This window comes from Vulpes vulpes, chromosome 13 (genome assembly GCF_048418805.1).
Source record: "Vulpes vulpes isolate BD-2025 chromosome 13, VulVul3, whole genome shotgun sequence".
NCBI lineage: Eukaryota > Metazoa > Chordata > Mammalia > Carnivora > Canidae > Vulpes > Vulpes vulpes.
This window is the reverse complement of record NC_132792.1, coordinates 122,125,697-122,151,157: the sequence shown is the minus strand read 5'-3', so window position 1 is coordinate 122,151,157 and position 25,461 is coordinate 122,125,697. Positions and strand designations below refer to the sequence as shown.

Here is a 25,461-nt window from a genome sequence, read left to right as displayed (position 1 = left end):
GCTGGTCCCGCCCGGGTTCCCCCGAGAGAGTCCCTGGGGCCCGGGGGTGGAGCGGCGGGCGCCGCGGCCCGGGGAGCGTTGCCCTTCCCCCGTGCGTGGCCCGGTTTGCTCGGGCCGAGGGGACCCGCACGCGGCGGACCTGCCGTCCGCGCCCTCGGAGGCGTCCGGGTCCCCGCGCCCGCGCCCGCGCCCGCGCGCAGCCGTCCGCGGCCCCGCCCGTGTGGCCGGGGCAGGACTGTTACGGGCGGGCGTGGTGGGGACCCCGCGAGCGTCCCTGCCTGGGGCGGGGGGGGGGCCGAGACGCCCAGCGCCCGCGACCCCACCGCGCAGCGCCCGCCGCCCCCGCCCCCCCGCCCCTGCGCTCGCCCCCCGGGTCCTGACTGTCGTCCTTGTGTCTCCACAGCGGCGCCGTAGTGTATGGAGCTCCGGGCGGGGGCCGGGCCCTCGGCGCTGCCCCCCGCCCGCAGCCCCGGCCATGCCACCGCCCCGGCGCGCCCAGCCGCGGCCGCCGGGCCTCCGGGGCTGAGCCGGGAGCCGCGCGGAGCGGACGCCGGCGGCGGGGCCGGCGCGGGAGCCGCGGCGGCGGGCAGCGCGGCGGCCCCAGTACTATGGCTGTGTACTGCTGTGCGCTCAACGGCCTGGCGGGCATGAACAGCGCCGAGCAGGTGACGAGCGGCGGCCCCCGGCCCAGCGGCAGCGAGACGCCCCCACCGCCGGCGAGGGCCGTGCTGAGCCCCGGCAGCGTTTTCAGCCCCGGGAGAGGCGCCTCTTTCCTCTTCCCCCCGGCCGAGTCGTCGTCGCCCGAGGAGCCCGGGAGCCCCGGGGGCTGGCGGAGCGGCCGGCGCAGGCCGAGCGGCGGCGGCGGCGGCGGCGGCGGCGTGGGCGGCCTGAGCAGCCCGAGTGGGGCGGGCCGCCCGCCGGGGCACGGGCAGCCGGCGGTGGCCGCCGCGTCCCTGTCGCCCCCGGGGCCCGGGGAGGCCCAGAGGAAGCTGCGAATCCTGCAGCGCGAGCTGCAGAACGTGCAGGTGAACCAGAAGGTGGGCCTGTTCGAGGCGCACATCCAGGCGCAGAGCTCCGCCGCCCTGGCGCCCCGCAGCCCGCGTTTGGGCAGGGCCCGCTCGCCCTCCCCGTGCCCCCTCCGCAGCAGCAGCCAGCCCCCAGGGCGGGCCCTGGCCCAGAGCGAGGAACGCAGGACCAAGTCGTGGGGGGACCAATGTCCGGAGACTTCGGAGGCCGGCCCTGGCCGGAGCGGAAGGGCGCCGGGCCCGTGCCCCTCCGAGGGCGGCGAGGGGGCGGCCCCCCTTCCCGGCCCGGCCGCCCGGTCGGAACCAGGGGCGCGGGGTGCAGCCGCTTCTGCGAGAATGGAGAAGGGGAGCCTCGCCAGACCCCGCTGTGGCCCACCCCGACTCATGGAAACTGACGAGAGGGTCTCCCCGCCCTCGGGAGCACGCAGCTGCCCGGCTCCCCCGTTGGGGCTGCCCGGCGTCCACTCAGCGACGGCCGCAGAGGGGGCAGCGAGAGCCACAGCCAGTGGGCCCCGCCATGCGCACGACCCTGGCCTCCCCGAGCGGCCGGGGGAGCCCCCGGTGCAGAGTCAGGGGCAGCCTCTGGGCAGTGCAACAAGCCTGGCCGCGGAGAGGGGCGGGCCCCTCAGCGGAGAGCCCCCCGGGAAGGTGGGGAAAAAAGACCCTCCTGGTGGCGGTGGCCCTGGCGTGCGGGGCTCCGGGGCGCCTGAAGCCAGAAGGCCCGAGGACGGGACTGTGAACGCACCCTCGCAGCTTTCTGAGAGCCGGGTCAGGCCACTCCCAGACCCGGGCTCCTCCGGAGGCCTCGAGGTGACCCGGGGTGGGGCCCCGGTGGTTGGGGAGCCCCCGCAGCGCTCCAGGGGGGCGGATGAAGGATCTCTGACGCCCACGACCACCCTGGGCTTGCTCGGGGGCCTCCGCTCAGGGGCCTCCACCCCGGAGGTGGAGGCTGGAATTGCCCCTGGTGGAATGCTGGAGCCTTTGCCTTCCTGGGAAACCGCAAAAGATCCGAAAGAACCTCCGTGCCTTTCAGGGGACAGGGTGGCCGTGCCGGTGGAGGCAGCCCATCTGGCCTGGACGTGTGGCACAGGGGTACCCTCCGAAGGCCCTTGGGGAGGCCCCCAGCAGGACAGAGCCGCCCAGCCCAGCCCTGAGCTGCTCTCCCCAGATCAGAAGGACCAGCCTTCCCTGAAAGAGGCATGCAGCCCCAGCAGTATACCTGCTGTCATCATTACCGACATGGGTGCCCAGGAGGACGGGACCTTGGAGGACCCACAGGGAAGCCCTCGGGGTAGCCTGCCGCTGAGGAAGCTGTCCTCTTCCTCTGCCTCCTCCACTGGCTTCTCCTCCTCCTACGAAGACTCGGAGGAGGACATCTCCAGTGACCCTGAGCGCTGCCTGGATCCCAACTCTGCCTTCCTGCATACCCTGGACCAGCAGAAGCCCAGAGTGGTAAGTCTCATTCTGAGATTTTCCCTCAACTCATTTGCATGCCCCTCTTGTTTGTCCTCTCTACTGAGTCCGGAGGACTCTGATCAGGGCCCTGGGGCAGTCTCCACTTACCAAGGATCCTCTCCTGGGGTGTTTGCTGGGGAGGTACCTACACACTGGCCATGCACTCTGTAGCTTGGATAGTGAATTGAGTCACTTCGATGGCTACTTCCATGTACGTCATAAAAAAACAGTATTTTATGGGACCTCCCTGTCAGGTCACCACTCACTTCTCGGGGAGATAGTAGACATGAGTGTTACCAGAAGCTTCCCGATTAATCCCCGAAGATAATGAACAGAGCTGCTGAGCATAGCTTTTGTCTGATCAAGCGAAACACTTAATTGTGTGATACGTTTGGGCGGAGGAAAACTGACAAGGTCATCCAGTTACCTCCGCTTCTACTAATAGACCAGGAAAATGAGCCATGTGATTCTGTGACAGGGCTCCAAAACCTGTAGATATGCTTGTGGCCCGTGGACTGGGTGAAGAACCACCCAGCCTCAGGTGGTTAAGTCAGGACATTGTAGTATTTGTGGGATCTGTGTAACCAAGATACAGTTTGATGTATGAATTAAAAACAAAACTCATGCTTTGAGCTACGCAGACAATTTTTTTTTAAATAACAGAATGTTATACTGGGTTGTATTGCCTGAGCAAGCACTGGGTGATCCGTCTAGGCTAGATAGCTCCTAATGCATATGCTTATGCTTATTGGCCAGTATTGGTACTTCTCAGGTATGTTTTCAAATGCATTTTGTTTGTTTTAAGATTTTTTTTTTTAATTTATCTGAGAGAGAGAGAGTGAGAGAGAACAAGTGAGGGTAGGGGCAGAGGGAGAGGGAGACTCAGACTCCCCGATGAACAGGGAGCCTGATGCAGAAATTGATCCCGGGACCCCGAGATCATGACCTGAACTGAAGGCAGATGCTCAACTGACTGAGCCACCAGGTGCCCTTTGAGTGCATTTGTTCTGATTGATCATACTGACATCTTATTCTGGTCATGGCAGTAGACAGGAGTTTATTTCTATTACGTAGTGAATCTTAGTCGCAGGCTGTTTTCACTCTGAGGAGGATCAGTGTTTTACAGAAGACGTTGAAGTTGAAGCTAGCACTTCTGAAAAGGTCCGGACTTTCTCTGACTTTTCCAGAGTATGGGGAATTTCCTAGTTCAGTGCGCAAGGGGGTTGGGGGAGGGGGCGGTTCTTGTGCTACCCTGGGGGAAAGTCTGCATTTTATCGTAGTAGGTAGCCTTCTGACTTCATCTCGAAGATCAAATACTGTTCATCGTCCCCCAGTATCTCTGACCACGGCCACTCAGGACTTTAAGCTTCTACTCTGCATCCTTCTCGAAAGTATTTTGGACCTCAAAGCACGCCCCTCTTCTTGGCTCCCACTTAACTCATCACAGTCTGAATTTTTGAAGACCAGGCGTTGCTTTTCCTGAGACTCCGCTTGCTGCCAACGATAGGGGAGGCAAATGTGTATGCAAAATCGGGCCCCATCACCCTGGCGTTTTGTGGCAGGCCAGGGCTTGTGGGCACGGGGACTCCAACTTTGGGGGAGGGATGGTACACCTGGAAAGAGGTGGACAAGCTGTAAAGTGCTGCTTCTGGCAGGTGGGGCTCACATCTCTCTACCTTGGTGCCGACAATTACAGGCCTAGTGGAGGGGATGGTCCTCCGTTCCACTCTTCCCCTTGGCTTTTAAAACCCAGAAGCGTCACTGGCACGGCCAAAGGTGCTTTAACTTGTTCTCCAGCTTTCCACTGGGCCTTTCTAGTGGTGGATTAGCAACTCCTATTAGCTGTTTCTCAAAACAGCTTCTGTGTCCCGATGTGTGAAAAGGACTGTTGTCAGAAAGTCAGCTAAAGGGGAGATCAATAATGACGGGTGCTAATTTTTTTTTCATTTGCCAGAAGGATGCCAACTGAGAGGTCAGATGGTTGAGTGGTGTTCTGTTAGCAGACAGGTCCCCAGGTAGAGGTGAGGCGAGGGGGGTGGGGTGGCGGTGGTGGGCAGGGTCTGACAGTTAAGCCTCCTACTCCTGAGCTCAGCTCAGGTCTTGATCCCAGGGTCCTGAGTTCAAGCCCCACATTTAAAAATAAGTTAATTAAAATGAAAATTTAAAAAGGAGGCCTGCCTTGTATCCAGCCTCCTTCCCACCTTGCCAAAGGTTTTCAGACACCCACAGAGGAGAGCCAGGGAAAAATCCCCTCCAGCTTCACTCTGAGTCAGGTGAGGCCGGTGGGGAGGGGCCAGTGGGGAGGGAGTGTGTGGGGGAAGGGTGGGCAGCCAACTGGAAATTATGGGATCTTAGGGACTTTTCAGCTTTTGGGTGAATGCTTGCACGATAAGGTGGGTTTTCTTTTTCTTGTATAGATTGTTATGGTGGAATCTTATCTGTGATTACCTGATATTGCTATTTTGTCCACAGAAGGCCAGACATCTTGATCAACTGGGCCTTTTGGCTGTGCTCTCAGTGCTTTATAGATAAACCCGAGCGGGTGCTGTCTGAGGAACCCCTTCTCTTCTGGGGACCCTGTTGCTTCTGCCTGGAGGGCTGCAGTGCACTGCGGGTGCACAATTCTCAGCCCGTCAGACTCACGCACGCTCCGTCCACACTTACCTACACACACACACATACACACAACCGTCATCCTCACGCACACTCACATCCACATACTCACACACTCATACATGCTCACACTCACCCACTCATACACTGACATACACTCACACTCACATATACACCCCCACCTGGTCACCCTCACATATGCTCACACTCACATATTCACACACTCACATGTTCATGTTCACATTTAAGTGCTCACAAGCCTTAACTTCTCATGTTCACATGCTCACACACCCTCATGTTCATGCTCACACGTGATCACACTCACTCATTCACTCTTATGTGTTTGCTCTCATAGTGCACTCAAGTGCTCACACTCATTTCTCACGACCTCACACTCCCACATTTACCCTCAGTGCTCATAGATACCCTCATACACACTCCCCCTCATGCATGTTCCCCCCACACACACTTCTGCTCACACACATTGCCCCTCATATACATTCACCCTCACACATGCTTGCACATACATTCACACTGACTCCTGCACGTTCCCCTCACACATACCCTCACATATTCTCACACACACACACTAACGCCCACTCTGGCTCACAGATTTGAAATGACACGTTCAGCCTGCCAGTCACCAAGTGCCCCTGCCCCAGCCCCACACTGAGAACCCACCTTTCCTCAGAGTTAACCCTGTCGTGCCTTGTGTGGCGCCTCCTCTCTTTCTGCGGAGGAGTGACTGTGGGGAGCTGTGTGGGCCGTGGCCACAGTCCAGGGAAGCCTGAAGCTGGGTCTCTCCCACTCATCATGGGTGGAAGCCCCAGGGGCCTGCAGACCGGAATCCCAAAGCCCTCCCTGTGGTTGCAGACAAAGTGAAAAGCAGGTAGCTTGGGAGTGCACTCTGCAGATTCTTTAGCCATTTAGATTATGCACATCAGCAGCAGCCTTTTCACTGGTGGAAATGTGCTGGGAAGGCTGGTCTCCTCCCTTGCTTCCACCAGCAGGAGCTGTGCAGACAGCCTCAGAAACACCCACAGTGTAGGCTTTTTGCTTCTGACAGCCTGACACAGAGGCCTGTCCCTGAAGGAGAGGGCTCCCAGGCTTCATACCTGTCTGTTCATAAAGGATCAGATGCTCGAAATTGGCTCAGAAGTGATTGTATTATATGCCTTGTGTCCCAGGGCTTAACTTAGCCACGCTCACACTAACTGGTCTCTGCCATCTGAACAGAAGCGAATTGCACTGAGCAAGGGTGGTGTTCTTGCTTTTTGTTCTTTAAGACAACTAAAAATCCCATCAGCACTTCTTGCCTTCCCTCTGTCATTCCATTAGGAGTATGCGGCTGCGGAAACCCCAGGCTTAATGCCATGAGTTAAGATATGCACGCATCTTACTCTAAAAAGTAGCTTTTATTGATTTCTTCCAAAATTGTCTTATCAATTATGTGTACGGAAAGCAAAACAAAACCCTGGCCTAATTGCCTAGGGGATCCATAGAGAAGTATCATACAAAATCCTTGCCCTTCTTAATGCTTGCCGTTTTTTGAGGTTTTATTTATTTATTTGCGAGAGAGCAAGCATGAGCAGAGGCAGAGGGAGAGGTAGAAGCAGACTCTGCAGAGCAGGGACCCCAGTGCGAGTCTGGATCCAGTGCTTACTATTTTTTAAGGGCTCTTGGAATTTTGTTTCCTTTCCTTTCTAAAAAATATTGAGTAGTTCTGTGTTTTTTTGTTTTGGTTTGCTTTTGTGAGAGACAGAGAGAGAGAGAGAGAGAGAGAGAGAGAGAGAGAAACTAATACACAGAGTAAGAAATTCAAACAATTTAAAGTGGTTTTATGGGGGGGTGCTTAGCTGGCTCAGTTGGTGGAGCATGTGACTCTCAGTCTCAGGGTCATGAATTTGAGCCCGACGTTGGGTGTGGAGCCTACTTAAAAAGAATTTTTAAAAAAAGGTTAAAATGGTTTTATGTGGTTTTGAGAAGAATAAAACTTTTATTTTGGGTAAACCGAGTTAAAATTTAAAAGTGTTAGAGGGGTACTTACCAAAAAAAGAATGTAATGGTGAGAACTTTTAAATAGAAAATCCTTCTCTAGATGAGAATACAGAAGGCTCAGATTTGTGTGGTTTGGAGTTCGGGTGGCACATGTGTTTGCCTTAGATGGGGCACACTTTTCTCCCGTGTCCGTGGGGAGGATCTTTCTGACATGGCCTCAGCTCCTTTGACCCTTGCGATCTGGGACGACTCTGAGTCATCCATGTGAGGTTCAGGTGTTAACTCTGCTCTGTTTAGGGAGAAGGAAACCAAGACTCAGAGAGGGAAAGAGGCCCCAGGACGACCTCTGTGGTGCAGTTTCCTCCTTTTAAAATGTGCGTGTTGCATGAAGATGATCCCCTGGAGGTCTGTCTAGTTCTGTATAGGCAGACCTGGGGCTGTCTGGGGCTGTTTAATTCTAGACTTTTGAAGTAAAACTCAGCATCTGTGAAGTATGCGTCAAGGTGTCTGAAAGTGTGGCTCTCAAACAGTGAGGCTGAAACTGGGCATGTTTAACTTTGTGCTTTTACTTAAGACCCGTTAATCAATCTGCCTCTCTTTACCCGAAGAGTGCTTCTTTGTCCTATCACATGGAAAAAGCATCATCAATTCTCGATGCCATACCTGAGATTCTCTCTCTCTCTCTCTTTTTTTAAAGATTTTATTTATTATTCATGAGAGACACAGAGAGAGAGAGGCAGAGACATAGGCAGAGGGAGAAGCAGGCTTCCTGTGGGAGCCCAATACAGGACTTGATCCCAGGACCCCGGGATCACGACCTGAGCCAAAGGCAGACGCTCAACCACTGATCCACCCAGGTCGCCCCATACCTGAGATTCTCATAAATAATCTCATACCCAAGATTCTCACAAACGTAGTGGTTGGATACCAAAATGTTAACCTGAAAAGTAAAAGATGCACTCCATCACCTGAGGGCTTTGACCCCCTTAGATATTTGAGTTTGCAGACAGGTGGTCCTGCACAGAGCCAACACTTCAGATGACTGTTTTATCAAAGGGGAGCTATAGAGAAAAAGAGAGATCGATGTGGAGGCATCACAGAAGCACAGCTTAGGGTTTACCTGGCCTTTGGGTTTCACAAGTTATTAAACTAACCAGGTGCTGCTTTTAGAGAGCTGCATTTCAGGTGTCACATAAATCACTTTCAGGGCTTTTGTTCTTAAAGCACTGTAGTCACTTCTCCGATTTTGTTGGCATGTACCGTCGAATGTAGTCACAGATTAGATTAGTTCTGTGTCGTTTATTTATACTCCTAGGGGTATCGATAAGATTGTCGAGGCTTGTTTTATTTTGGCAGGTTTCAACTTAGTTAGCTAAAGGAGGAGTTTTGAGGTATTTAATGGGAAGAATTTTATATTTTGGTAGAAAAAACTTGTATAGACTTCAGGTCATCAGCAGGTGATTCAGAATTAACTCTGAACTCCTAGACCATGTTGTGGTCACTCCTTTGGGGTGGAAGGTTCTATGGAAGGTCTGGGCATTGCAGGTTGTGCAGAGTGGGCCCTGCAGGGATTTTTCCCTGGCCACATAGAATCAGCCTGGGGAAAGATGTATTTTTCACGAATTGGGGAGCATACTGTTTAGGAAATCAAACCAAACCCGAATGTGAATTCTTTCATAATACAAAAAACTATTCAGAGCACCAACTGCCTGCCATTTCAACAGCTGGATATGTGGGATTTTGTATGTCCGGCCCTCCTGAGACCATGCACTTCATGGAATGGCATACTGTTGACTTCATGGATGGAGGTTATTGGCCCTGTAGGTGATCCCGACACACAGAGCAGGAGCACCAGCATCGTAGCAGTCCCTCAGACACATGGTTCCAGGCCACCCTGGAGGTTGGGAAAAACCTGCTGTCCTGGTCTCACACTCGACTTGCTATCATTCTGCCACCAACCTTGAGTCCCACTGTGCTGCTCCCAGACCCTTAGTCATTCATTTTCCCAGGAGTGAACTATTATTTGAAAGACAGTTCAGGTCTCCTTGGCTGAAAGACACCAGGTGTGTATATGATCCCATTAGGAAGCTGAACCTCATTTCTTGGTATTAAAAAAACAAGAGCTTTTTCCATAGTGTATGTAGTTCTCATAAGGCAGCGCTGGATCCGGGAGAGGCTCTAAAGCTCATTTCCACCAATACCCACATTTTACAGATGAGGAAGGCAAGGCCAGAGAATGTTCAATGTAGTGACAAGACCACATTTACTCTTCTTTTCACTTAAAAAACTTGATTTAGGAGCAGCCCGGGTGGCTCAGCAGTTTAGCACCGCCTTCAGTCCAGGGTGTGATCCTGGAGACCTGGGATCGAGTCCCACGTCAGGTTCTCTGCATGGAACCTGCTTCTCCCTCTGCCTGTGTCTCTGCCTCTCTCTCTCTCCTCTCTGTGTATTCTTATGAATAAATAAATAAAATCTTTAAAAAACCCTCAGTTAGTATATAAGCTCCTTGCTCCTGTTGGGAGATCAACCTGGGCTTTAAATGTAGTACATGTTTTCAAAAGATTTGTTAAAGGGAGGGAGGGATGGATGAATGAGCTATGGTATCCTTGCAGCATTGTCTACCCATGAAGGAAAAGGTCGAACCATCTAGAAGGTGGAGAACAAAGGAGAAGAAGGAGGATGGAAGTGAACTCATCGCTTCCTCCTGTGACCTTGCTGCCATAGAGTTAAGGGTGCCTGACCAGGGTTGGGGAGACTCGGTGACATCCCTGTCTGCACCTGGCCTGCTAGCCCCCAGGGAAGGTGGAGAGAACAGGTGTGATGTTGCGGGCCTCTGAGTGTCAAGGGAGGCACCGTTTTCCGCAGCAGCAGGTGCTAGTCGAGGTGGGCTTGGGAGACCTTCCCAGTGTCTGCTTGGGAAATCCGCTGGGCCCCTTGCCAGAAACGCTCTGTAGCAATGCTCAGATTTTGTTGTGCTTCCATTTTCATCCCAGTGCAATCCTGGGAAGTGACTCTGCCCCAGCCCAAAAGGCTGCAAGGCAATGAATTTCTCAAAGGCCGGTATTTCCAGGCCAGCTGTGAATCCTCAGGCCGTGGACCAGGTGGGACACCGGGAACCAGGCTGGCCGCCTCTTCCGTCTCTAGTTCCTGGACTGGTTTCCTCGCGTCCAGTCTCAGAGATGGGAGTCCGTTAGGGCTGAGAATCTGGGAGACACACAGTGAAATAGGTCGCCTGTAGGAGTACATGCTGTGGGTCTGCGCTGGCACCTTTCACCCTGTGTTCACAGGGGAGACCTCTCTGAGGCTCTCCCTTGAAGGCCACACCTGGCGGGCCTCTGATGAAGCGTGACTTGTAAGAAGTCAACACACAGACTTTTGACTAACTGGTGTGTTTCTCGACCATTCCATTGAGAATTAGCTGTTAGAAATCAGATCTTTCCCCTCCGTTGAGCTTTACTTGGGCATTTTATTGGCTTGTTATCACTTCATGGAAGCCCATTCAGTGGAAGTGTCTTCTGCAGGCCTCTAGTCAATACGACATTTTTTATTTCCTGAAATGTTTACTTCTCTTTTGTATTAAACCAGCTAAGTTTTACAAGGAACCAGAAACTAGGAGCTACAGCCAGTAAGCAAGCAGAACCAGCCTCTGCAAGTAATCTCTGTGTATAATTTAATGAGGAAGGGGGGCTACGTTTTTACTCCCCACCCTGGAATAAGTTGGGAGACTTCTCACCCGGCCCAGGGTGGGGGTGGAGGGTGAAAAAGAGCCTCCCTCTCTGAGTTTGCTGTTCGACTGTTAGTCTAACAGTGTGTGTGTGTGTGTGTGTGTGTGTGTGTGTGTGTGGTAAAGTTCAGGTGGAAAGGGAAAATGAACTGATACAGCATCTCAAACAGAGGCCTGGAGATTATTTCCATTGACCTGGTGACTAAGATTAGGGGTGGCACAATTTAGAGGTGATAAGGTATATTACTGGTGTGGGGTGAGGCCCCGAGGAGCTCCTCCCACAGGGGGCTCTCCCCTTGCCCACGTTTGTAAAGTTGTTCTCAGTGCATCAGAGGGCAGGGGTTAGGGGACTTGTGCCTTTGGTTTTGGGGGCATCCACAGCTATTTAGTTGTAAAGGGTCCTCAGCATGCTGCCCCCCTCACCACTTTCACCAAAATGAATAAACTGGTGTTTTCCAAGGAGAAGCTTTTTATCCTATCAGCACTCATGGCTCTCATACTCTGCAGAGAGGGTCTGGCCTGCCACAGGGATGGGGAAGGAGGTATCTGCTGGCTGGCCATCCCCCAGGGCCATCTGCAATCTCTGTTGGTATAGTGCCAGCTGGTAGAGCCTGGGCAGGTCCAGGGGAGGTCACTGCACCCCCCAGGCAGTTTCCAGCAAGTGTTTTTCCAATTTCACTGACATTCTTTCCAGGCTCAGCTCAATTTGTTTTCGCCTTCTCTATGGCAATTGATGGCTGGGTCGTAAAGTGTGTGATTCTGCAGGATCTCCTGAGAAGGGCTTCCTCCATAGCTGTCCGGGAGCTGATGCTTGTCTGATCCTCTGCTCTGTGTGGGTGTGTACTGTTGTGTAGTGTTTTTACAAGTTAGCTACCCGAAGCGTGGATTTAATAAAGTGTACCTCTTAGCTATGGGGAGACGGCTCCAGCTGGGTTAGAGAGAGGAACTTGGAAGTATCACTTCTGTAATGCTTATCTAACCTGAATCTGGTAGCAGGAAACTGAAAAGGCCCGTGTACGACAATGACATAGACAGTTTGATCTCTTAACAATGTCAAGTGGAAAATCCAACCGCAGCCGGTAGCTTAAGAAATGGCTAGGACGTTTTGTGGGGACGGCAAATCCTGACACTCAGGTTGCTGGGCTGAGGGTAGGAAATGTGCTTGCTGCGTGGTGGAGCTGGGAGGCTGGGAAAACACTGTTGAGGTTTGGGAAACTACTGGAAGTTAGTAGTATCTCAGGATGCAGAGATGGCTGCTGTGGGGGACATTTTGAATGCCTTGTAGTTGGTATTTTATTTTATTTGTTTTATTTTAAGGTTTTACTTATTTATTTGAGAGAAAGCACGAGAGCAGGGGGAGGGGCAGAGGGAGAGGGAGAGAGACAATCTTAAACAGACCCTCCACTGAGCAGGGAGCCTGATGCAGGACTTGATCCCAGGACCCAGAGATCATGACCCAAGCTGAAGTCAGACGCTTCACCGACTGAGCAACCTAGGTTCATAGTTGGTATTTTAGTCTAAGATGTTTTGAATGCCTCTTCCACCCTTCCCTGCCACCGTCACAGTGGCACGGCTCATTAGCATTGAGTATCTTATTCATTCCAAGTCATTGGGCAGGTGGCAGGTGCAGGGCCTCCTCTGGGAACTCTGCTGGGTGCATTCCTGGAATGCAGTGTGTTGGAAGGACCTGTGCTGCTCAGATCCGCACCTGGCCTCTTTGGGCTCTGGCTCCTCATCTGTGAAATGGGTATATGGATAAAGCCTTTCTAGCTCACGTGGCCTTTGCAAGGCTCTAGTGAGGTCTCGTCTTGTCATTTTCAGAGTGTGAGTCTTTCCTGACTAAACTAGTTTTAATTATGAGCACGAGGACACTGCTTTGAAAGCTTTCCTGAGAGAGGATGGACAAAGGCAGGCTGCACTCGTGCAAGATGGTCCCACGTCTGTGTCGCCAAACCAAAAGTTGCCAAGGGCTGTGTCGGAAGCAGTCCCCTCTTGCCCAACCGGGCCAGTCCTGATGGGGATGTCGCCGTGAGGGCAGGGAGCAGCAGTGAGTAGGCATTCTGGGATCCATGTCCTACTTTACATGAGCCATCAGTACAGCTGACTCCTGCCTGCACCACCATCTCGGCCAGAGTGGACTGCAGACGAAGCATCCTGCCTGGGCTTTGCGGTCTCACACATAGGTTGGGAGCAAAAGTGATGGAAGTTCAAGAAGCCAGAGCAGGTGCCAAGGGGGCCGCAAGGTAGGGGTCAATGTTCCTGGCACAGGGCTGTGAGCTCCTGAATAATGGAGAGGAGACCATGCTCATCTAGAGTTTGAGGATACTTAATGGGGGCGTTGGTTTTCTCCAGTATCATGCAGTGTTTTTCTCTTCTGCGTCCTAGAAAGCTAAAGGGAGGAATGCAGTGAAGCCTCCAGTTTTTAGAGCAGGTGTTACATTCGGCAGGTATAGACTGGACGTTCCCTAAGTATGGCTGGGCCCTGGGCTAGATCCAGAAACTTCTGTATACAGCTGGCTACCTGGGCTGACGAGCAAATGTTGTGCCCCAGTGGCTGCCCAGACATCAGGCACTTATGTGCCATGTCTGTGTCTGTCTGCAGACGCCTGTGCTGGAGAGAGAATGGCCTGGTGCATGCTCTCTCTGTCCTTTGGGATCTGCCCTCAGAGGCAAAGCTGATGCCAGCAGATGGACTTGAGATTTGTGAAACTCAAGAGCAAGTCTTATGGCCATAAATACAAGCTCGTAGATGAAAGAGGAGCTAATAAATAATGAGTTGATGTTGGCAGGTGACAGGCAGGCAGCTCCTGTGCGTGTTGTGCAGCCAGGGGAAGGGAGACGGAATTTGAGCACTGGCCCCCCAGAAAGGGAGTCTGATGAGACCTTGAGGACGCTGCCACCTCTGTTAGACATGGCCAAGCAAAAGGACTCTTGTGGATCCAAAGGCTTTAGGAGGTTAGAAAGGAAGAGACAAGTTGCTCCCTGCACCCCCTCCGCAAGCCTTAATGCCCTGCACTGAACTCCATGCAGATTGACAGGCAGCTGCTAAAAGATGCAGTGTGTACACAGTGCATGTAAATGTGATGTGGAAGGATGGAAGGCCGCCTGTCCCCACCCCAGTTGACTGGTGTGGCCTCAGTGGGTTGAGTGCAAGCTGTGTGACTCTAGAGAAATGCCTTCCTTTCTGGCCCTCATTTCAACATTTGTAGGATGGGGCTGATGGTACCACCTTCGGATTATAGGGAGGGCTGCTCTGATGTGTACAGGAGTAGGACAGGCGCAGGAAGCAGGGGCTCGGCCTGCAGACCCGAATTCACAGCCTCATTCTTTCCCTGAGTTTGTCCTTGGGGGGACTTCACTTCCCTCCACCTCAGTATCCCTGTATGGCTGGTTGAGAAGATGAAGTGAGCTGCACAGCCCGTGGACCCTGCAGACCTGGCCGGGGAAGGGCGTGGGTCGGAGTCGCTTGTCGCTGAGTGAGGAGGCCCCCAGTCCTATCTCAAGTACAGCTCGTGCAGGATGACAAAACTGAAGGCAGGATTTACTCCCCAAAGAGGTTTCTCCATTGCAGGAGAGGTCAGGCTTTGTTACCAGGGCTCAGAACTTGGAGTCTAAAAAAACAATCCAACTCTATTCCACTGCTGGCAAGGGGTGTCAGGTTACTCCCCTGGGACCAGTCTCTTTTCCTTCTGTTTTTGAGGTGGAAACTGGCCGAGGTCATCCAGGCAGGGAGAGGGCCCAGCATTCATTCCGGAGTGTGGAAAGCCCCATCCTTTCTCTCCCTCCCCTTGCTCCTCTGTTCACCCATCACAGCTCCTAAGAGAGAGAAGGGAATATATATGCATATATGAGATGCCACTACTTTGCATTGTTGAGGCTCTCAGGGCCTGGGGGTTTCTGAACAAGTGATTTAACTGGGCTTCCCCATGCCATACCTTCTGGCAGGCTGGGTGCATGCCCACTAGAGCAGGCTCTTTCTCAGATTAAGGAGATGCTTTCTTTCACGGCACGCACCCAACCGAGCCCCTGAGGACCCAGCTGGCAGGTGTCCGCAGGCTGCTTTGCGCCGCCTGCACCTCCTCCGAGGGGAGCAGAGGAGAGCCTGCCCAGTATCCCCTGGGTTACACTGCTACTCCTTAGGGCCGGGGTGGTGGACGGAGCCCCAGCCAGGCTCTGGCAGGACCAGGGCTGTGTGGTGACAAGTCTCACCAGAGCAGCACGGGCCTGGGCCAGATGTGGCCACAGCCTGGGGCACCCGCCTGCCAGACACGGGCTTCTGCTTCACTACACATGGAATACAGGATGTGCAAATCCTTCTTTCTTCCATGGCTGTGATGTGGAGCTGGCAGCCTGCCTGCCGTGTTAACCCTTGGGGTCCCTATCTTTCCTGCCTGCCGCTGGTCCCCACGAGCCTCTGGGCAGTGTCCAGACCCTGAAGGGTCGGCTTCTTCCTGTGGCGTTTTGGGACCATACCCCCTTCCGGAGAGATGTGTCTCTGGCCTGGCCTCTGCTTACATCTTCCCCCAGCCCCAGACTCCTGCCCTTTGCTGGGATCTAGAGGCTGGCGTCTGGGAGGAATGAAACCACTAACAGAGCTTGTTAGTATGTGGCAGCCTTGACCTCAGAGGTGGTATGAGTGGCAGGGCGCTGGACAGAGGCTCTCTTATTGCCCCAACCTGGAAAAATACACAGTGCCCTAATTAATTTCCATCTCAGGATGAAGCCGTAGGGAGCAGTGTCTGGGACCCTGTTTGCCTTGCGGTATCACACTATACATTAAAAACGATCCTGCTCCCTCGGGAGGGCTGCCTTCCGCCTCGCTGCAGGCTGCTGATTCACAAACGCAGAGGCTGAACACAGTCCTACAGGCCTGGAGGCCCTTCATGGTGTCCCTTTTGGCCTAGCCTCAATGCTGCCGCTGACCCCAGATGCCACAAAGCTGGCGGGGGAGGCAGGAGAGGCTCACCCAGAAGCTGCAGTTGGAGGGAGCCCCGGGTCCGTGTGGGTCAGCCCGGAGGGAAGTGCCCCAAGCATCCCAGCCTGGCTTCCCGCTGCCCTTTGGGGACACATGACACTGACTTTAGAAAGAGGATTCAAGAACCTCAAGAAATAGTTCACCATGACCTCACAACCAGGTATTCTAGAGGAGAATGCAAGTCCTGAATGGAGGTGCCCCTCCACGGGGTCACGAGGGTGGCTCAGTCTGTGGAGCATCTGACCCTTGATATCTGATCAGGTCGTGAGTTCGAGCCCATGTTGGGCTCTGCGCTAGACATGGAGTCTACTTTAAAAAAAAATCAATCAAAAAATAAAAATAAAAAACATAAAAAATCAACTACATGAAGGACAGGATGGAAGTAACTTGGCTTGTCAGTACTTCTTGTGAAAGTCACCAGGAGTAATGATGTTATTAAAGATTCATAAATTGGGCAGCCCTGGTGGCACAGCGGTTTAGCGCCGCCTGTAGCCCAGGGCGTGATCCTGGAGACCCTGGATTAAGTCCCACGTCAGGCTCTCTGTATGATGCCTGCTTCTCCCTCTGCGTGTGTCTCTGCCTCTCTCTCTCTCTGTCTCTATAAATAAATAAAAAATCTTTAGAAAAAACTAAAGATTCATAAATTAACTATTAAAAGGGCTGAGCTGTCTTGGGGTGCACAATAGTCATAAAATAAGAGTATCTATTATGTGCAAGGCACTGTCTATAAATCACTTCATTTAATTTTTGTAAGCAAGCAGACTGCCAATCAGATGGACACAAGGCTGCTATCTGCACAGCACAGCCAGTAAATGGCAGGCCTGGGACCCCAGCCCTTCCTCTCTGCCACCCGTGGGTCTGTTGGTCGGTCACCGGGAGGACAGAGGAGATGCTGCTCTGTGTGCAGGGAGGGCTTTGTTCAGTTCTGGGCCATGGGCTTCATGGGGATCAGGGACTGGCTGTCTTGTGTGCAGAGGAGACGGAGGGTCATTGCAGAAGCCTTAGAGATGGATGGTTGAGAGCATTTGGGTTGCTTGTGCCTTGGACACAATCCATCTGGGGGGACAAGAGAGTTGGCTTCACACAGTTGCCCTGGAGTCGTGCTTCAGTCTGGTTCAAGATCAATTTTCTATTCTCAGAGGTGAAACCAAGAGAGGATTCTTTTCTTTTCAGTGAATGGGCCTTTGTACAAAAACACTCCATTGATAGAACTGCAACAAAAGGGAGCTTCTGGAGCTGCCTCGGAGCTCCCAGGCCTGGTGGGGAGGGAAGCAGAGAAGTTAGAGCTCCTCGCTGCTGCCCACGGAGCTGGGAAGTGAGCCCCTGACTATGGAGAAGAGGAGGTCCCCAGGCATTCCAGATCCTTCTGAGTGACACGAGCTGTGTGTCAGACATACCAGTGACACCTATACTGGAATTGAGGGCATCGTGCGGCAGTACCTGCCTGCGGACCTCAGTTAAATTAGGAGACGTGGTACCATCAAGAGAAGAAGGTTTATTCCAATGGGACTGGCAGACAGGAGGCCCAGGCTTGCACTACCTGGTTGTACTGAAGTTCCTTCCCTGCAGGAAGAGACTGGCTTGGCATGGCTTTGGTGGGCAGAGCTGAGTAGGGGGTTGGGAACTGCAAGATGCTGTGGTGCTTCCTTGCACGGGGGCACCATAGTGCCACCATGGGAAGGTGGCCCCCGTGAGAATGGAGGAGGTGCCCGAGGGGTGGTGAGGAGACACCGCAGACCAGGCGAGCCCCTGTGGGGTGAGCACCATGCCTTCCAGGGGACCTTAGCTGGAAGTGGGATTGCTCACCCTTGCTTTTCACTCATCTTGAGACTCTGATGAAGCCGTCACTCTGTGTTGTGTGTAATGTCTAGCCTCCACGAACAAAGCTGCCAGGAACACGCGCATGCAGGTTTTTGTGCGAACTGTAAGCTTTCACTTCTTGGTGATGACGAATGCCCAAGAGTGCAATTGCTGGGTCATATGGTAGTCACATACTTAGCTTTTTAAGAATCAGCCAGAATGGGATGCCTGGGTGGCTCAGCGGTTGAGCATCTGCCTTCAGCTCAGGGCGTGATCCCAGGATCTGGGATCGAGTCCCATATCGGGCTCCCTGCATGGAGCCTGCTTCTCCCTCTGCCTGTGTCTCTGCCTCTGTTTGTGTGTGTGTGTATCTGTCTGTCTCTCATGAATAAATAAATAAAATCTTAAAAAAAAAAAAAAAAGAATAAGCCAGACTGCATCCGGAGTGACTGCACTCCTGTGTGTTCCCACCGGCAGCGTGTGACCAGCAGCGTGTGAGCAGTCCTGGTTTCCCAGATCCTCGCCAGCACGGGGTGGGGGAGAGGGTCGGGGTGGGGGGGATGGTTACTGAACTTTATTCTAGCAGCTCCAGAGTTGCATGGGTCTCTCATCATGGTTTTAATTTGTTTCTCCCTATGGCTAACGGTGTTGGAACATTTTCTCGTGTGCTTATCATCTGTACGTCCTCTTGGGTGAAATGATCTGGCTTTAAAAAAAAAAAATCCCCAGAGGTGCTGTAAAAGACGGGCAGGATGTCAAAAGCCTTGTGCATTAGTCATACACACACACACACACACACACACACACACACACACACACCACCATTGAGGGTACTGCCCTCTCTATGCCCTAGGGAGGTGCTTCATCACCCTTCAGGTCCCATCTTGCCCCCACCTCCTCTGATCCAGAATAGAGTGATGGCCCCCTGCAGCCTCCCCTCTGCCATGGACCCCACCCACCCACACCATCACCTGCCTGCCCCTGTGGCCGCAGGATCCCACCAAGGCTGACTCACAGGGCCGGTATTTAAGAGAAGCTGTCTGTTAATCATTGGGCCTGGAATAAAAAGAACAGGCAGGAGCATGGAGTGTCTCCTTGGCACCTGGCTGGGCCTCCTGTTGGGCCTCCCCAAGGACAGTGGCCGAGGAGCAGCCTCCCCTTGGAGCTTCCCCTTGGGTCTGTTCAGCCCAGCCTGCACTTTGCATTTAGTTTTGCAACACGGTCCTGCTGAAGGTCCCAGAAATGCTTCCCCTTTTGTGTTCACAAAACAGAGAAGAAAAAGTATGTGCATCATTTAAAACTGCTCCAAACCGTGGTGACCCGACTACTTTTTCTGCTTAGAACCAGCACTAAATCACCCCCTTCACTGTGGGCGGGTGGGCAGCGGGGTTGGTTTTCTGCCTTTTGCCTCCTGTCTTGGGAGAGGCTCCAGGAAGTGGCCTTGAGTGTTAATGGGGTGGTGCCAGCTTGAGGGTCTGCTGGAGGGTCTGGTCGCCACCACCGGGAAGCAGGGTGGGGATGCCATCTGCTTAAGTATGCATTCACCTTTGCTTCTCTGCCTGGTGACAGGCTTGTGACTTCACAGCATGTGAAATGCGCATCTTCACTTGAGTGACTCATAAAAAAAAGGTGGAGCTGTTTGTTCCTCCGTCTAGTGAAGTATAATATTTGCAAAATCTCCTTTGGTAAATTGGTACCGACAATCTGTCACAAAGGAGGAATTGTTTCCTACCTGGGCTTAGAGGATTTTTGGAGAACGAGTGGAGGATTTTTACATGAGGCTCTGAGTCCGGGTGGTGGAGATGGTCTCGTGCAGGGACATGAGCACAGGCTTTCACTCAGTCCCTATGGCCTACTAGAATATTCCAGCACATCTTAGCAGTCATTTGATGGGGCCCAAGATCAAAAAAAGGAGCTGAATCGCATGACAGTTTGGTACAGAATCTTTTTCTGGTTTGGTACTTTCTGAAAGCCTAGGTTTGACTCTGGTTTGAACTTATTCGATGCTCTTAAGGGAAGAAGGAGGAAAAAAAAACACAAACCCTTGTTACATTCCTGGTTCAAATTAAAATTTGATATTTATGCTTGTTTTGAGGTTGAAGAAATAAAATGTGCTATGGCTCTTGGTGAGTAGTTCATTTTGATTCAAGTCACTTCTCCAGATAGCATCACAGTTATAAAATGTATTTCCTGTGAACCTGCATTCTTCCAGGATAGTGTGTGTTAGTCTCATTTCTTAGATATTCTAGTTAACTGAGAGTTACTATGAATTGCATTCGTACTTTGCAGTGAACTGGAAGTCATAAGATACTCAACACTCAAATCAATAGAGGTTTTACCAAATGCACAGACTGTCTTTTGGGGACCTGGAGGAAGGTTTTAACCACTCCTTGCAATTGGGGTCAGCTCTTTCCTTACATGGTCCGCAGACACGTATTGGGTGTTGGCCGGATCCAAGTTATGCTAGCAGGTGGAGATGTGTGTGTAAGTAAAGCATAGTTCCTACCTTCTTGGAATCATAGTTCAGGGTAGGAGGCAGATCACAAGAGCTCACACCTATTAGGCATCTTTCATGGGTGGGCATTGAATGAGGGGTTAAGTGACACGCTTAAAATCACAGTAATGCAAGAATCAGGACATGAACCCAGGCTTTCAAACTATAGAAGAGGGTTTCTCAAATTTGGCACTGTTGACATTTGGGACCAGATAATTTTGTGTTTGGGGGAAGCTATTCTGTGCACCCTAGGATATTTAACAGCATCCCTGACCAGCAGCACCTCCCCTGATTGTGGCAACCCAAACTGTCTCCACACACTGACAGATGTGCCCCAAGAGGCAAATCGCCGCTGGTGGAAAGCTGGTGCTCTAGAACTTTTCCTGGTAACCATGGACACTCCATGCGGCCTTCCCAGTGGTGGTGCTGCAGTACTGTGTCCACGCTTGTGTGTGTGGGAAGGTGGGCAGGGGATAGGCCCATCCAGAGTCCTACTGGAAGCAGAGGACCAAGGCCACTCTCTCTCTGGGGCTGTCAGGAAGAGAAATTGCAGATAGTGCTATTTGTATGGAGTTTTGATGGAGTTCACCTAGGCAGAGGAAGGGGAACTATATCCAGAGTAGAAGGACGCACACACAAGCATGAAAGTGAGACACAAGGTAGTTTTAAAGAATGACAATTAGTTTGCTGCAGAGCCTCCCCTTCCCTCCCTCTTGCTGTTGTCTTGCTGCCTCCTTTCAAGCAGCAAGCTGGTTCACATCCACCAGAGGATTTTTTCAATCACAGGTTTGCATTGGTCAGGACGGGTGAAACTCTGTTGCAGTAATAAACAGCCCCACAATCCGTGGTTTCAGACAGCAAAGGTTTACTTCTTGCCCATACTGCAGAACTGGGCTGGGTCAGCTGTGCACTCTTCCATGTGTTGTCTTCACGCTGCCACCCAGGCTGATGGAGCAGCCACTCTCAAGCATTGCTGGTCACCATGGCAGAGAGAACGAGAATATGGTGAATCACATACTGGTTCAGAGAGCTTCAGCTCCAAGAAATAGCACGTTTCTCTTCTGTTCATATTTCTTTCTTTCTTTTATTTTTTTTCAAAAGATTTTATTCATTATTTGAGAGGCAGAGAGAAAGAGAACATGAGCTGGGGGTAGGGAACAGAGAAGAGGGAGAGGGAGGAGCAGACTTCTTGCTGAGCAGGGAGCCCGACATGGGACTCGATCCCAGGACCCCAGGATCATAACCTGAGCCAAAGAGAGATGCTTAACTGATTGAGCCACCCCTCTTCAGCTCATATTTCATTGGTCAGGTGAGTGTTGTGTCCTCACCTAACTTGAAGGGGGCAGGGGCATTGAGTCCTACCATGTGTCTAGGAGAAGAACTGGAAATATCTGGGGACAGCACAATGTGTCGGGCCCCGTACCTGAGCCATGTGAGGGTGGGCAACTTGTCATGGCTTTGAGAGCCTCCTAGCTTGGGCTCAAAGAATGGCCTGTTGGCAAGTTCAGTGAGAAACTGCTGAGCGAAAAGAGAAAATTAGACCATCAGGATTTCAAAAAACTAATTCTCTGAACAAGTTGGGGCGGGGGGGGAGGGTAGGTCCTTGTGGTTTGGGACCGGTCACAGGCCCTCATTTTGGAGTTATGATGTTGGGGTGGGAGAAGGTGTTCTAGTAAACATGGCTGGGACACGGTGGACTGTGTCTGCGAGGTGGGAGTAGTTGATCAGGACCCCAGGACGCTTTCTCTGGCTGTTACTGTAGGAAACAGAACAATTTTGAAGCCCGAGCCAAGTGTCGAGCAAGATGGTATTCTTTGTGAACCATGGATTTGCGGGGTTGTTTGGAGATAGTAGAACTGCGCCAGGTGTGAGAAAATGTGACTGAGGCTCTTTGGGATGCTTTCAGAAGGCCGAGCAAATTCCTTATAAAACTGGGAGTGGGTTCCTTGTTAGAAACTCATTCAGACCACGACTCTGTCCCAGGCCCTGGAGCGGGGAGATAGAGACAAAGCCTGGCTGTGGTGGACCTAAAATGGGATAAAACCGGAAACCTGTGGGGAGGACACAGTCCTTGTCACCCCTCGACAGGGGGCACAGAGGACTTAGACACATAGAGCTAAAAATAGTGGCTGTTGGCCAGTGACGTGCTCTCTCCAGACCTGGTTCCCACTCTATTTCTGAACCGGTTTTCACCATGGTGTGCAGTGGGCCGGGGCAAGGCAGGTGGACAGAAGGGGGGCAGGGGGCCACAGGCATTGACTCCAGGGAGACAAGATTAGTAGCAGCCGACTGGGAACTGGGGAGGTAGGGGCATTCCAGAGACGGGGAGAGGCCGGAGCAGCCAGCTGGTCCAGAGTCTTCTCCCCAGCAGGGGCTTGCTGGAGCAGGCACATGTCTGTGTGTGTGTACAGGAGTGTGCGTGTAAGAGTGCAACTGCACATGTGTGTGTGGTGTGGGTGGAAGTGTTCATGCACGCGCCCCCTCAGAGGAGGGCTGCCCTGGAAGGGTGTGCAGAGGACCAGCCTGTGGTTTGCTCCCTGTCCCCCATCTGGTAATCCAGGGCACCCATGACACGGTGGCTCCCCAGCATTTTTCACACCCACAGCCTGTACCGTTCTTTCACTCTGAGGGCAGCAAAGCACTGTTGGCCTTCTAGAAGCTTTGGCAGGCTGTGCAGGACCAGGTAATATAAGACTGGAAGGAGCCTGAGCAGACAGGTGGCGGCTGAAGGCAGGGCCAAGGCAGCCAGGGCCAGGACAGCTACCCTTCCGCCCAGGCCAGTGCTTCCTCCACCCAGACCACCATCCTTTCAACACCTTGACTTTCTCAGCTGCAAAATGGGTATGCTTCATTCAGCTGAGCAGGAAGTGCTTGCAGATGTGCCTGCTCTGGGAATTTGTTTCAGTAAAGGGGCCCTAGCGGTGGCATTTGTGGCTTGGCTCTCTTCACCTTCTGTCTGCACTGCCCACTTAGCGTGGGGTGATGAGGAGGGCAGGGACCTGGGCTGCTGTGGACCTCACCAGGGCCTGATGGTGTCCAGCCAGGGGCCTGGGCTATGAGAAGGGAGACCCCGGCCTCTCGGGGTGGTCGGAAGGTGGTTTACCAGGCACTTGCCCTGGGCTTCGAGGTCTCCGGAAGACACAGGTACTATATATAAAACCACGACGACTATCTCTCTCTTGCTACGTTTCCACCCTGGCGGCTTACTGTACACCACCACAGAAGTTTCCTGAAGCCCTTCTCCCGGGGCCCTGGGGCCAGGCTGGGGCACTTGCTGTGAGACACTGAATAACACCCCCCACCTTCCACTCCACCCCCCCCCCGCCCAGGAAGGCTTGCTGCAGGGCTTGCTTAGGAAGAGGGAGGGGAGCTAACGGTTTCTAGAAAAACACCACCCGCACACGGGGTGCACCCATGGGGGGCAGGATCTGGAAGTACAGCACAGTCCCCAGACTGTAGCAGGAGGGGGGATGCAGGAGGACTGGCTGTGTGGCAGACACCCTGGCAGGTGCACCTCAGACCATGGACAGTGGTCCATGAACAGTGGTCCTGAGGGATTCTGTTGGTACTTGTTGCCTCTTTGATAAGCAAGAGGAGGTCCACATGGGCTCTGGTGACTTGGAACTTCCCTGTGCAGCTTTTCCAACTGGGGCATTAATGGGGAGCACTCTTTATTTGGTACTGCCCAGCCCCTGCAGGCCACTTAGCGTCTCCAGCCTTGGGGTACTATTCCCTAGAAGACACCCCCTCAGCCACTGTGCACCCCTCCCTGCACATCCAGACATCCTCTTGGGCCCGGGAAGGTGGTTTCTGGTTGGCAATCACTGCAGGGAATTACCTATTTTGGCATAATCTCAAGAGGATTTCAGGCAATTAAGGGATTGGGGAGGAGGGTTGGGGGAGGGGAATGTCAGGCCAAGCAGTATCTTGTCACCTGGGACAGGGTGTTGGCCAAAGTTTTTTAAGTGATGAAGTTATGTTTTTTGTCCTCTTATGAGTACTGGGAACCACCAGTAAACTGAAGAATATTTTGTGCCCATTTCCTTTCTTTCCTTCTTCTGTCTTAAAGTACTGTCACTGCAGGGCTGCCTCTGGGTGTATGACCAGCACAGTGCAGGCCTCTCGTGCCCAGGGTCGAACCCTTGGGGTTTAATGCTGTGTAATCACTGTCTTGAAATAATTTTTCTTTTTTTTTTTAAGGATTATTTATTTATTTATTTGAAAGAGAGAGAGAGCAGGAGCAGGAGGAGAGGCAAAGGGAAAGGGAGAAGCAGACTCCCTGCTTAGCAGGGAGCCCAATGTGGGGCTGGATCCCAGGACCCTGAGATCATGACCTGAGCTGAAAGGCAGGTACTTCACTGACTGAGCCACCCAGGCTCCCCTTGAAATTCTTAATAATTCTGTCTTTGAGTGTGTGTTTTGTAAATGAAGCCCCCGCACAGGCCCCACCCTCCCAGCAGCTGCTGACGCCTCAACCAGGACCTGGGTGAGGGCTCTGGAGGCCCGGTGTCCCCGCTGCTGGTGTCCCCAGATGGGGTGAGCCGGTCATCCCCTCTGCAGGCTGGCAGAGCTGCACAATGAGCCCCACGGTAACTCTCCTGATCCAGGTTCCCAGCAGGAAAGAGGGTTCCCCTGAGGGTCTGCATTGGCCTAGAGATGTCAAAGAGTGGAGAAGTGGCAGTACCAGGGAGAGACTGCAGAAGAGGGGCTTCTATTTGCTTGTCCTTCATGCCTGGAGCTCCTTCTAACCTGCACTTTCTGGTTGGTTTTCTCTACGTCTCTGGGAAGAGCCGAGGCAAGCGACTACCAGGGAGCTCCACTGCCACAGGAGAGTCCCTTCTGCTCTGCTGAAGGCCTGGGGTGCCAGCTGCCCCAGCCCAGGCTTCTTTCCTGGCCATACCTGTTGGCACCATCTATAGTGGGCAGCAGGCCAGAGGCCAGAGAGGGGCAGGGCCGGGAGCTTGCTCTGGCTTTCACTGGGAGCTGGCCACATCTCATGGCCAGCTGATCATGAATCTTCTGGAGTCAGTGAGCTGTGTCTTCACGGGTACTCGCTCAGGCCCAGCTCTGTGCTCGTGCTGGCCCACAGTGGGACCCCACAGGGAGCATGGGCAGGACTTAGGGGCCAGTTTCATTAAAGGATTGTTTATAAGCAGGTGGATAATGCCACGGTGAGCAAATCACACAGACCTTATCCATGGGCCTGGGCGACCATGGAAAAAAACAGCCTAGTGTGACCTCAGATAAGGTGAGTCTGTAGTGGGTGGGCAGGACAGGTGAGACTAATGTGTCCCCACCCACCGTGCCGCTTTTCTTGGCTTGTTGACAGTCTTGGTGGCTGCGTGTTTAGATGGGGTAGGGCCAGGGAAAGATCATG

At 52.9% G+C, this 25,461-nt stretch overlaps 1 protein-coding gene across 1 annotated transcript in view; it reads left to right on the top strand.

Moving 5' to 3' along the window:
* The first annotated feature begins 597 nt into the window (after positions 1-597).
* Positions 598-25,461, top strand: part of ITPKB (inositol-trisphosphate 3-kinase B) — a 90,229-nt gene continuing 65,365 nt past the window's right edge. Inside the window, exon 1 of the mRNA XM_072732705.1 lies at positions 598-2,477. Coding sequence (XP_072588806.1) covers positions 609-2,477 — 1,869 coding nt within the window. The 5' untranslated portion in view covers positions 598-608. The remainder of the gene's footprint in view (positions 2,478-25,461) is intronic.